General features: G+C 52.4%; 4 protein-coding genes across 4 annotated transcripts; 3 read left to right on the top strand and 1 right to left on the bottom strand.

The window, feature by feature from the left end:
• Nucleotides 1-1,378: 1,378 nt before the first annotated feature.
• On the top strand, nucleotides 1,379-3,413 carry POX_c03941 (uncharacterized protein; the record flags this gene model as incomplete). The annotated part of the gene is made up of 4 exons (XM_050112827.1): nucleotides 1,379-1,661; nucleotides 1,769-1,935; nucleotides 2,041-3,296; nucleotides 3,350-3,413. The coding sequence occupies 4 exons, from the start codon at nucleotides 1,379-1,381 to the stop codon at nucleotides 3,411-3,413; spliced, it is 1,770 nt and encodes a 589-aa protein (XP_049970383.1).
• Nucleotides 3,414-3,919: 506 nt separating this feature from the next.
• Nucleotides 3,920-6,436, bottom strand: POX_c03942 (uncharacterized protein; the record flags this gene model as incomplete). The annotated part of the gene is made up of 7 exons (XM_050112828.1): nucleotides 3,920-4,342; nucleotides 4,491-4,902; nucleotides 4,960-5,160; nucleotides 5,226-5,383; nucleotides 5,446-5,777; nucleotides 5,850-5,966; nucleotides 6,067-6,436. 7 exons carry the CDS (start codon nucleotides 6,434-6,436, stop codon nucleotides 3,920-3,922), a joined length of 2,013 nt encoding a protein of 670 aa, XP_049970384.1.
• A 230-nt stretch (nucleotides 6,437-6,666) lies between these two features.
• On the top strand, nucleotides 6,667-7,323 carry POX_c03943 (uncharacterized protein; the record flags this gene model as incomplete). The annotated part of the gene is made up of 1 exon (XM_050112829.1): nucleotides 6,667-7,323. The coding sequence occupies one exon, from the start codon at nucleotides 6,667-6,669 to the stop codon at nucleotides 7,321-7,323; it is 657 nt and encodes a 218-aa protein (XP_049970385.1).
• A 1,210-nt stretch (nucleotides 7,324-8,533) lies between these two features.
• POX_c03944 (uncharacterized protein) lies at nucleotides 8,534-10,792 on the top strand (the record flags this gene model as incomplete). The annotated part of the gene is made up of 6 exons (XM_050112830.1): nucleotides 8,534-9,004; nucleotides 9,104-9,227; nucleotides 9,285-9,671; nucleotides 9,757-9,867; nucleotides 9,930-10,132; nucleotides 10,196-10,792. The coding sequence occupies 6 exons, from the start codon at nucleotides 8,534-8,536 to the stop codon at nucleotides 10,790-10,792; spliced, it is 1,893 nt and encodes a 630-aa protein (XP_049970386.1).
• Nucleotides 10,793-11,221: the final 429 nt, after the last annotated feature.

An 11,221-nucleotide genomic window follows, 5' to 3' on the forward strand; every position in this document is an offset into this window, starting at 1 on the left:
TGACCGTGGTCTATTCTTGATGAGCACCACTTGAGTGTTGAACACTTTCCAGATCCGCCGTGGCTGGGCAGTTGGCCCCCCCGGGGTGCACGGGCCAGCCAACGTGCTTTCACGAGCCGGTGGGATTGGCTGGAGATAATCAGACGACGTCATGATGTTGGGTACATGGTCATGCTGTGGTGTGGCTATGCAGAGGAGATGTACCGGCGAGCTACAGTCCCAAAGGAGTATCGCCATCCACAATGCACCATTCAGTGCTATTATACATAGGGTAGCAGCCAGTCAGCCACAGAAGAGCGACTGAGGAACTTACAGCAAGTCTTGGCAGTCTGGAGGCCACGATCAAAGTCTTGGGAGCGGATTGCAGTGCTCCAAAGCCAAGAGGGAGGAATTGCGGCGGAGAAGAGGCTGAGGGAGGCTGAGGGCCCCCCTGGATGGATCACCAGTACCGCGATCCTTCAAACTCCAAAGAAAGTCAAAAGTCAGGAAAAAAAAGCTTCTACCCAGACGAACTCCCTTGATGAAAATGCCATGGCGAGGTAAATCATAATTCTTCATTACTTCGTAGTGCATGACAACCTGAGTGCATGACTATATACCAATCTTGGAGCACAAGATAGACATCCCGAGGAATTCCACGGCTCGTCCTGAACTCATCCGTTGCGTTTGTCCCTCTTGATCTCTCGTATCGGCTCAATCGAGAAGCAGTTCGTGTGGTACAGTGCCGGAGTCGTGGCTTGGCCCATGTCAAGCCCAAGAAACCCCAGAGAACTCGAGCCTTGTTGGCATGTAAAAAAACAAAAAAAAAAACAAAAACAAAAAGAAGTGAATTTTTCTATTCCACTCGAGCTCGGCGTGCAGAGTCGATCGTGGGCTGTGCACTTGGTCGCATCAATAATTGTAGATCCGGTCCAGGTCGGTCTCGGCGCGGCCCAGCGCAGGATGACCACAACCGCACGTCAGGGAGGTCCATGTCCAGAAAGTCCAGTTAAGTCGTGGTGAGGGTGCTGGCCGACAAGTCGACTGGATCCAGAGGTCCAAGTGACTTCGGGCAAAACCCAAATCTCGACTCGCCCAGCAATCGAAGCGCTCGTCATCGCGCCATTCGGTCCTTTTGTTTGCATTTTGCCTCCCCCGCCCCAACCAGAGAGACTTCCCGTCGGTCTCCGTCACTTTCACCTGCACTCAGTCGCGGAGCAGTCGTGAGTCCCAAGGTACAGTACCACATTTACATTCTCCCTCTCCTTCTCAACCTCTCTTACACTCTCTCACACAACCTGCCTTTTCCTTCATCTTTCCTGCTCTCCAAGAACCACCGCGTGCCAACTTCACTCCTGATTTCTCTCGTCTCCCTCCCAGTCCGCCATTGCTCCCTTCCATGGCCATTTTCAATCGGCCCCGATCCGTCCAGTCCAATGCGTTGCTCTCTCAGAACCCGATGGCGGCCGCCATGACGGCGACATCCTCGTCGACCTTTACCGTTAGCGATCACTCCCAACATCCACCATTCTTCCACTTGGTGCTGCTTGTCTTTGAAGCGGTGTTGGAGGTCATCTGCGTCAGTCTTCCGGGTTACTTCGCGGCTCGCCAGGGCATGTTCGATGCCGAAGCTCAGAAGCTGGTCGCCAACCTTAATGTGACCCTGTTCACTCCCTGCCTCAGTATGCAAATTGCTCCCTCCTGGCGACTTTCCCTCTGCGGCGGTCGCGGCACCTCAGGGCGATAGACTGTCGTTCAAGTCACTCGAGCTCACCTGTGATTTCTATAGTTTTCATCAAATTGGGGTCGCAATTGACCGCCGAAACCCTCGCCGATCTCGCAATCATCCCCGTCATTTTCATCGTGCAGACGGCCGTCTCCTACCTATGTGCTTTTGTGATGGCACGATGTTTCCGCTTCGAGAAGCGCCAGTCTAACTTTGTCGCTGCCATGGCGGTATGTTTTTTTTCCTTTCGTGACTTCACAAAAGATCCGGTCGACTCGTTGGGGAGGTCCCAGAACGCAAGGCTAATTTTCATGCGTTCGATTGCATGATTCTAGGTTTTCGGCAACTCCAATTCGCTGCCCATCTCCCTCGTCATGTCCCTGTCGCAAACTCTCTCCGGCCTCCACTGGGATCGCATACCGAACGATAACGACGAAGAGGTGGCCGCGCGAGGTATTTTGTACTTGCTGATCTTCCAGCAGCTGGGACAGCTGGTGCGCTGGAGCTGGGGATATCATATTCTCCTGGCACCCAAGGAACGCTACCTGGAGGATGTCGAGCGGGAGGAGACGGGCCACACTCGGATCGAGCAGGGCCGGGAGCGCTACAGTGACAACCCGGACCAGACCGACCCCGACGAGCCGCTCGTGCGCACGCGCAGCTCCGGGGAGCTTCACCCTTCTTCCAGGGGCAGTGATCACTTTGCTTATTCCGGCGACATCACTCCTGTCTCAACGCGCGCCCACCCCCATAGCAAGGGATCGTCTATACACTCCGGATGCTCGGCCAACCGGCATGAGGATGGAGAGGACGAGGACTGGGAGGCTACGCAGCCCGTCTTGGGTCCACCCCCACGAGGTCCTTTCCTGCCCCGACGAAACACCGGAGCTGGCATGCTCTCGTTTCCCGACGTGGAGTCGACCGCGCGCGAATGTGATGTGGAAGATACAACATTTGTGCAACGTTGCAAGAGCTACGCCCACCGTTCTGGCCAACGCATGCGACGTGGCTGGGACAAGAAGACGAATGTCGTGTACAGACGGCTGCCGACTCCCGTCCAAAAGGGTCTATCAACCCTGACTCGTGGAGTCACCCGATTTTTGCACGGCCTTTGGGACTTTATGAACCCTCCCCTCTGGGCGATGTTGATCTCGATCATCGTGGCCTCGGTCCCCTCGTTGCAAAGCCTTTTCTTTGACGAAGGGTTTGTGCGAAACTCGGTGACTCGTGCGGTCGACCAGAATGCCAAGGTTGCAGTCCCTCTCATCCTTGTCGTTCTCGGCGCCAATCTCGCTCGCAATACCCTGTCCGAGGAGCACTTGGCCGATATGGAACATCCGAGTGCCGAGCGCAAGCTCATCATTGCCTCGCTGGTCGCCCGTATGCTTCTTCCCACCTTGATCATGGCGCCTCTCCTGGCACTCACGGCCAAATTCGTGCCCGTGAGCATTCTTGACGACCCGATTTTCATCGTCGTGTGTTTCCTGTTGACGGGTGCCCCCTCGGCACTGCAATTGGCGCAAATATGTCAAATCAACAACGTCTACGTGGGCGCCATGTCCAAGTTGCTTTTCCAGAGTTATGTCGTGTGGTACGTTTTCCCCTACTTTCCTTCTGGACGTACATTTGCTCACTCCTCCCTAGGATCTTGCCCTCCACCCTCATCCTGGTCATGTGTGCCCTGGAAGTCCTCGAATGGGCGACCTAAGTCACCCATGTATCCAGTTCTGTACCTGTATCGTATCCATATTGGCGAAGCTGGTCTTCTTCCATCGTTCATGTTTCCTTCATTCCTCTTGAGGTTATTTCTGACTCGTTCAATGTTTTCGGGAGGGGGGGGGGGGGAGCTGGCGTCTTTGTGCCTGGATCAGATTGAATGGAAAGGCCTGGTCCTGGTTAAATTAGCGATGGCGATGCGATGATACCGCATGATCATGATTTTTATTCTTATCCCTTTTTTTCTTCCATCTCCCAACCATGGAAAATTCCCACTTCTTTTTTTCGAGCAAACGGTCTGCATGTATGCTGAACTAGAGAGACCTCTTGGTTCATCTTGCCAGGGACTTACAAGACGACATGACTGAAGTTTGAGATTTGGAAAGAAAAAAGATGTTCGTAGCGCCAGGGCAGGTATCATTCATCATGTTCTCATGACTCCATCTCTTTGCATTTACTGTCTTTTTTTTAAAAAAAAAGAATCAAAGACCACATCGTTCAAACAGGACACACTCCCCCATTCAGCCCCGACAACAAAGACAAATCATGGGCAATCCGGCCCGCCGGGTCGCCCATGACATCAATCAACATGGCCATCCCCGTCGCCAAGTGCCACAGAATATGGCAATGAAAAAGCCAAATGCCCGGGTTATCAGCGCGGAAGCGTAGCACAGCGTAACCACGACTGGGTATGAGGACTGTATCCCGGAGAGAGGCTCGGGACAAGTCATATGGCTGGAAGGATTGAGGAAGTTCTGCATCTGAGTGGTCTGGATGTATGGAAGTCGTGTTCGGGCTCGATTCTGGAGTTGGTTGGGATTCGGGCTCGAGGCCAGGTGGATAGGCAGAAGCGAATGGGTTGTAGGAGCCCCAGCCGAAGGATGAGGCTTGAACGGTAAGGATGAAGAAATGGTGACCGTGCTTTTGAAGATTGCATATCTGTCAGTACTTGGTTCGGTCGTATTTTTATTGATCCATGCCATCCCCCAGAGGAGACCAGGGGAAGATGACGAGGAAAACAGCTGGACGTTTCCATGGGGCAAGAAAGGAGGGAATACAACCAACTCACCATGTGGAATGGATGAGGTCCCTCATCAAGATTATTCACCACCAGATCGACCCAGACAGCGTCGGATCCAGTGGAGAAAGCAAACTGATTGGAGTCCCACCGCTCTCGAGGCAAACCTATTAACGGAACTGGAGGCTCGCTTTGAGGCTGCCAGGTGGTCTGGTTGAAATAACCTTCTGGAATGTTGTGATTACGAGCCATCTTTTGTATCTTGGTATACACAACTTGGGTCTGCTGGGCCCTTGCAGGCAGACGTTGAAGCACTGATGGCGCGGATGGCACTTTGTCAAGGTTGATGGTTCTCCTTACAGCGGGTGTTGAAAATTGGGTTTCGCTGGAAGCAGCGTTTGAACGGTAATGGATGGGGAAAGTTTGCTCAGGAGTCAATGCTGGGTTGATGTACTTGAAGCACCTGTTTCCAGAATGAACACGCGATATACTTTTGTTTGGTGCGGGATAGTTCTCTTACCCCTGGTCAAGCTTCACCGTCACGGCTGATGAAGATCCTCGGTCAGGTCTCGGATGGATAATGAGATCCAGTCGCTGACCAGGGAAAAGAACGCCCACAGAGTTGGTATTCTCCAGCTGGGGTTGTTCCGCATCGATGCTGTCAACTTGAACGAGGTCGATATTTTCCTGCTCAAATACCAGTGACAATCCCGCGAGAGCGCTATGTGCAGCATGTTAACGATGAACTGACCGTGTTGCTCATATTCGTTCCTTTCACGGTCTTACCCAGTATTGACGACACGAATACGATAGGTTGTGTCTGGATCAAGGTCCAGAAAAGACGTGTTTACCACCTGCGAGATGCAGTCAAGAGGTCGAGCAGGAACTGCCATACCGCAATCGAAGTGTCCAACTCCATTGATCAGTAATGAGTCCGGCACCGGCTGTCAAAGGTGTGTATTATCAGCAATTGCTACAGGAATCCCTAGTGTGTCGCCGGACTGACCTCATTTCCGAAATTTCCCGGACTTCTATACCAAGCCAAAACCTCTTGTGCAGGTCGATGATACCAGTCCCCAATCATGAGCAACAGCTCTCGAGCGTATTGAAATCGCTGCATTTCACTCTGAGTGCCTGCAACCAGACCCCGCACAGAGCTTGTGGTCGCAGGGGCATGTACGATCAGACCACCATAGAGACCGTCACCACGGGATACGCCCGCGTGGGCATGGTACCAAAATGTCCCGCTCTGATCGGAAGGAATGGTGACATTGTAGACGAACTGCGCTCCCGGAGCGATTGCGCATTGAGAAATGCCCACTGCTCCATCCATGGCATCTAAACTTGGTCAATTGCAAAAACTCCAATATTCAGACAGTGCCATTCTGAGCTTCGAAACAGAGTGCATACTTGCAATGTGAATCCCATGCCAATGAAGAGCAACGGGCTCATCCTCGACTGCGTTGAGGACAGTGATGAGAAGAGTATCACCCGAGCGAGCCTCAATGGTCGGGCCAGGAAACAAGTCTGTTCAAGAAAAACCATGAGTTTGATTTGATCGAAGGGTTCCCAGAGAGCTGTGCGAGAAGATTGTCGTGCTTGGCCAAGGAAAGTGTGTCACACATACCATTGATGAGATAGACAAGCTTCAACACACCATCAGGTCTTCGGTGACCCTTGGAGATGCGCCAGTCCAGGTGGCGTGTGACAGGGGCACGATACACATGATCTTCTGGGTGAAGCTCGATGCGAGGGCGGTTCGTCTCGGACTGGTCTTGTGCGGCATGCGTTTGGGGCGGAGTGACCAAATTCGACCAGCGGAGGTTGAAGCCAATCCCGAAGACATACACTACCATCACCCAGAGGCACACGATGAACGCTCCCACCAGGAACCATGACCGCCCGGGTCGAGCCACCCGAGACGGTGTGACGGGTTGTCGGAAGCTTGGCTCCTCGGCTTGGTGTAACTTGCGACGTCGACTATGTTGCCGCTCCATGTTTGCTCAGACAAGAAATGGTCAAACCAAAAAAAAAGAAAATTAATAATGAGCGAGCGATGGCATCAAGCCTGGGACATAGGGCTCCCCAATCACCAATGTGTGCTGCATCATTCACAGCGACTGCCGTCAGCAACAACCTTTGTGTCCGCCCTGGTCTTCCTTGCTCTCTCGGGCCTAGGAAGACGCAAAGTCCGTTGAAGTTGCACTGACCTTGGACGCCCTTGTGAATGTTGAGCAAAAGGTGGAGTCCAGCTCGCAAGACCTCAAGTCACTTCGGTCCTGTCCGCACTCAATATCAGAGCCCGTGGGCGCGTGGATGTTGCGGATGGGATGCTGCTCAGCAATCCCAATTTACAGCAGCGAAAGGGTTGCAGTCCAGAAGCGGAGCAAATCCTTCTTCACCGGTGCGATCGATGGTAGCAGATATGCAATGGGCGATGGGAAGTATGCAGATCGCAGGGATGTCGAGAAGCAGTCACGATGTCCAAGGCCTCCACGTGCCTGGCGCAGGAGCCCTCCGAATGGATCAGGGCGGCCCTCATCACTTAGCGCTCCGTCCAAGTGGCGGATCGAAGTGGAGACTGAAGGACTTGAGCCATGGCTGGACCGAGAGTGGAGATGCAGATCAACGGTTAGATAAACCACGGGAGGACAGGAATGCATGTCAGGACAGTAGCTACTGTCACCCTGTAGACTCATCGACTGTCGACCGCAGTGTCACGCGGGAATCGCTCACCGGTCGGCCGTGGACGAAACAAGATCGCCCATTGCTTATCGGGTGTATCTACTACGCAGGTACACATTGCGAGATACAACCTTATCGTTTGCTGCCCGTGAGGTACGCGAGACACACTCCTACAGTACGTAATGGAGAGAGTGTGTGAGTACTTGTGTACATCTGAACAAAACAGCGTTCCTTCGCGCGAATATCTTCCAAATGTGCCAGGGGTTATGCGACCCACGTTGGACAGAACATTGTAGTTATCTGATTATTTCCCCACAACTCTCACGGTATTATTCGCAAAAAGTAGTTGACCAGGTTGAATTCAACTGAGGTTTCCTATGTAGAGTAGGGACCCATCTTCTGGTCTCACGGTACGTTGGTATGTTCTCATTTGTCCAGGCTCCGAGGGTCTGCACGAAATCACTGCTCCCCCCCCCCCCAAAAGACTAGGTAAGCAGCACCGTGAATTTTGCCATAGCAAGGACTCTATCTATTCTGAAGCAATCTCGTGGTATGTACATGGAGGTTTCAGCATGTGCGTGTGCACTGTACGGTCCAGAGTAGTACATTCGTATGAGAATGAGATCTCGATTTGACTCTTCATCATCGAGTCGTTTCCCCTCTTCTCTCCCCGGTTCCCCGCTTCTTCAGTTTCAACCAATCGCAGTCTTGGGTGATGTGCAGTGGTTTGTACATGGACTTGAGAAGTACAAACAGCGATATGCATTCTACAAGAGCTGCAAAGTACCAAAATGTAGACGAGTGGCACTACACTTCCAGGTAAGCCGGTCCGGACCCTGGCCCTGACCGCGTCCCTGACCGTGTCACTCTGTCCCCGACCTGCATCCTGACTCCAGAAACCTTGCGCTGTACATCCCCTCACCTGCCTGGTCCTCTGAGGGAGGAGAGCGTTCCTTACCATGCTTCCACCCATTAGCGCAGAAAAACCTTGGGAATCCAACCCACTAGCCCTAAACCAGCCGGTGTCATGAGCGTCCAACACTCGCTCACGTGGGTCTCCCCGCAGCGAGTATTGGACTCAAGGGGGGAAGCATCGGCGGAATGTGATCCCTACGTTTCATCTCTGTTCCTCAACCTCACAGTGAAGATCAGCATCACTCATTCAGTCAGGCTTGCTGAATGATCGAGGTGTGAACGTCGGTTGAAGCTCGCCGCTTCATCCGTCTCACCCGTGACCTTGCATGTCGATTCATCCCGAGACCCGCCGAGCTCAGACGGAGTTCTTGAAATAAGAAGCTGATCCCCCGATTTCAAAACAATTTTGGTGTCCTCATAATACTCACTTTCATCCTTCTTTCTCCCTGCCATCGCTGAACAGTGGCCTCGACCAAGCCTTGGTCTTGATAAATATGGCAGTGCTGTTTGGAACGGCTCTGGCGGTGCTCCTGGGAGCCTCCCCAGCAGTGGCAGGCTCTTTGCGTGATATCGAACATGTCGTCATTTTTATGCAAGAGAATCGCGCCTGGGATACATACTTTGGAACCATGGCTGGTGTTCGAGGCTTCAATGACCCCAATGTTCAAGTCAATCCCGATGGTCAGTCAGTTTGGAATCAGGTTGTGGAGCCCAGCATGTCGACGGCCACCAAATCCCTGTTACCATGGTATCTGGGATACCAGGGAGGAAGCTCAAGAGATGCAATTCAATGTATGGCGGCCGGTGACAATGGGTATCAGGACAATCAAGCTGCCTTGAATCATGGCTTGAACAACCACTGGGCTCGCAACAATACCCCCTGGAGTTGGGGCTATTACAAGCGGGATGACATTCCGGTCCAATTTGCCATTGCCGAGGGATGGACATCCGGTGACATGTACCAGGTGAAACCTCCCCCTTGATGTGTCAGAAAGCTCGGGCCCCAATTCTGAATCGGCCGCAAGGTACCGTTTGGGAATGAAACAAAGCTGATTACATCGTAGGAGTCACAAATCACATCGACCAACCCCAACCGGGCCACTCTTGTGAGTGGGTCGGTCAATGTACCCGGTGGTCCCCAGAGCCCTAATGAGGGTGGTGTGTACATTGACAACAATGAGATGCCCGGTAGGCGCCTAGTTCTCATTGACTCATGACGCTTCATGTGCTGATCTAAATCTTCAGGTTGTGACGGTAATGGCATCAATTGCTATCCACTCAAGTGGAAAACTGTCTACGAATTTTATGAAGAAGCTGGTGTTTCATGGCAGCTTTACCAAGACTCGAACAACTTCGATGATAACCCGCTGGCCTGGTTTGAGCAGTATCAAAAAGCAAACAAGGATTCCCCTCTGGCGCGAAAGGGGATGTCCTTCGTTGGACTTGATGCATTCTATGCAGCCGCTGCTAATGGCTCACTCCCGGAAGTCAGCTTCATTGTTGGACCTGCTGAGCTGTCAGAGCACCCGCCCTACCAACCAAAAGATGGTGCCTGGCTGCAGAGGCAAGTTGTCGATGCGGTCATTAACAGTCCTAAATACCACTCCACCTTGTTGATGGTGAGCTACGATGGTAAGCATGGCAGGCAGTTGGTGCTTGCATACTTGTACCTCTGAAATATTAATAAAAATGACGTACTGACCATGTGGTACCACAGAAACGGGTGGCTTTGGTGACCACGTCGCTCCGTTCCACTCCCCCCAGGGTACCCCAGGAGAGTGGATGAAGGACCCATTGGGTCTTTTTGGCGATATTTTTGTTGGACCTGGTAAGTTAGCACGGAGACTCTTTTCAAACCAACCGACTTTTCTGATTCACTCGGTCGTGCAGGATTCCGGGTGCCTTTCTATATGGTCTCCCCGTGGACCCGTGGAAGTCGGGTTTTCACGGAGCGGGCCGATCACAACTCCCAGATTCTCTTTGTCGAGCAATGGCTCACTGCGCGAGGCTACACTGGCGTCCAGACAGACCAGATGGTTCCGTGGCGTCGGGCTCACATGTCGAACCTGGTGAATGCCTTGGACCTGGACAACGTATGCACTCAAATTGTCTTCTACCATTTGCACAAAACTTTCGCTAACACTATCACACTCCAGCCTGATTATTCTCTTCCCAAACTGCCCGACGCCGAGGCTCCGGCTACCAATGGGAATGGTGACTACGTTGGTTCCGCCCAATGCCAATCGAAGTTCCGCGAGCAACGCCCTCCGGTTCCTTACGGCAAACAAGAGGACCCCACCAACGCACTCTGGTTTGAGGAGGGTTACAAGGAGGTCGTTGGTTATTTGACCGAGGGCCGATACCTTGTTGCTGAAAAGGGTGGTCATGCACTGACAAACTCTGGCAAGCGAAACTCCATCACCATGAGCCCTGCTACTAAGAATCACGAATCTAAAAGCCAGCGTTGGGTCATCCACTACACCGAGGACCAAGAGAGCGAGGTCTTCACTATCTCCAGTGCCCTTGATGGCCGCTGGCTTGGTCCTCGTGGTACTCTGCTCCCCAAAAGCCAAGGATCCAAAGCGGCACCGGTACGAATTACCTTCTTGGGTAATGGACTGGGCTACGCTTTGAAGTACGCGAACGGAGACCAGTCCATTGACGTCAATCATCGTGGCCAGCTTCAGATCGCCACCCGAGACGGAAAGCCAGAGGCTGGCTTCAAAATCTTCAGCGTGTCTTACCGGGACTGAAGCAGCTTCAAAGGAGGAAAGATTCGAGAAATTTCAATTTTAGAGCACCGCGAACGTTGTCAGCCGTTGCTGGAACAGGTAGACCTTGGCGCGGATTGATTTGCATCAAGCATATTGCCTGATTTTGACCTTGGAGATTCCTCTCTCTGAGATAGCCTTTGCAACAAGCTCACACTATCTGAGCTTTTGATAAATAATGATTGATGACTCTGTGATTAGCACATCCAATAGAACTCGTTCATGGCATTGTTGTAGCTCGCGGGTTCTCAACTGGCGGGGTCGATCCTGAATATATCCGATTCATTTACACTTTTTGAGCTAGAAACGATTAACAATGGATTGAACGGGCTCAAGTGAGTTTCATCAATCGATATTTCTATCCTGGACATTTCATGTGGCCCCGTTTCATGACTGGCCGAGGTATGTTCC

Source organism: Penicillium oxalicum, chromosome III, assembly GCF_001723175.1.
Source record: "Penicillium oxalicum strain HP7-1 chromosome III, whole genome shotgun sequence".
In the NCBI taxonomy this organism is placed as follows: domain Eukaryota; kingdom Fungi; phylum Ascomycota; class Eurotiomycetes; order Eurotiales; family Aspergillaceae; genus Penicillium; species Penicillium oxalicum.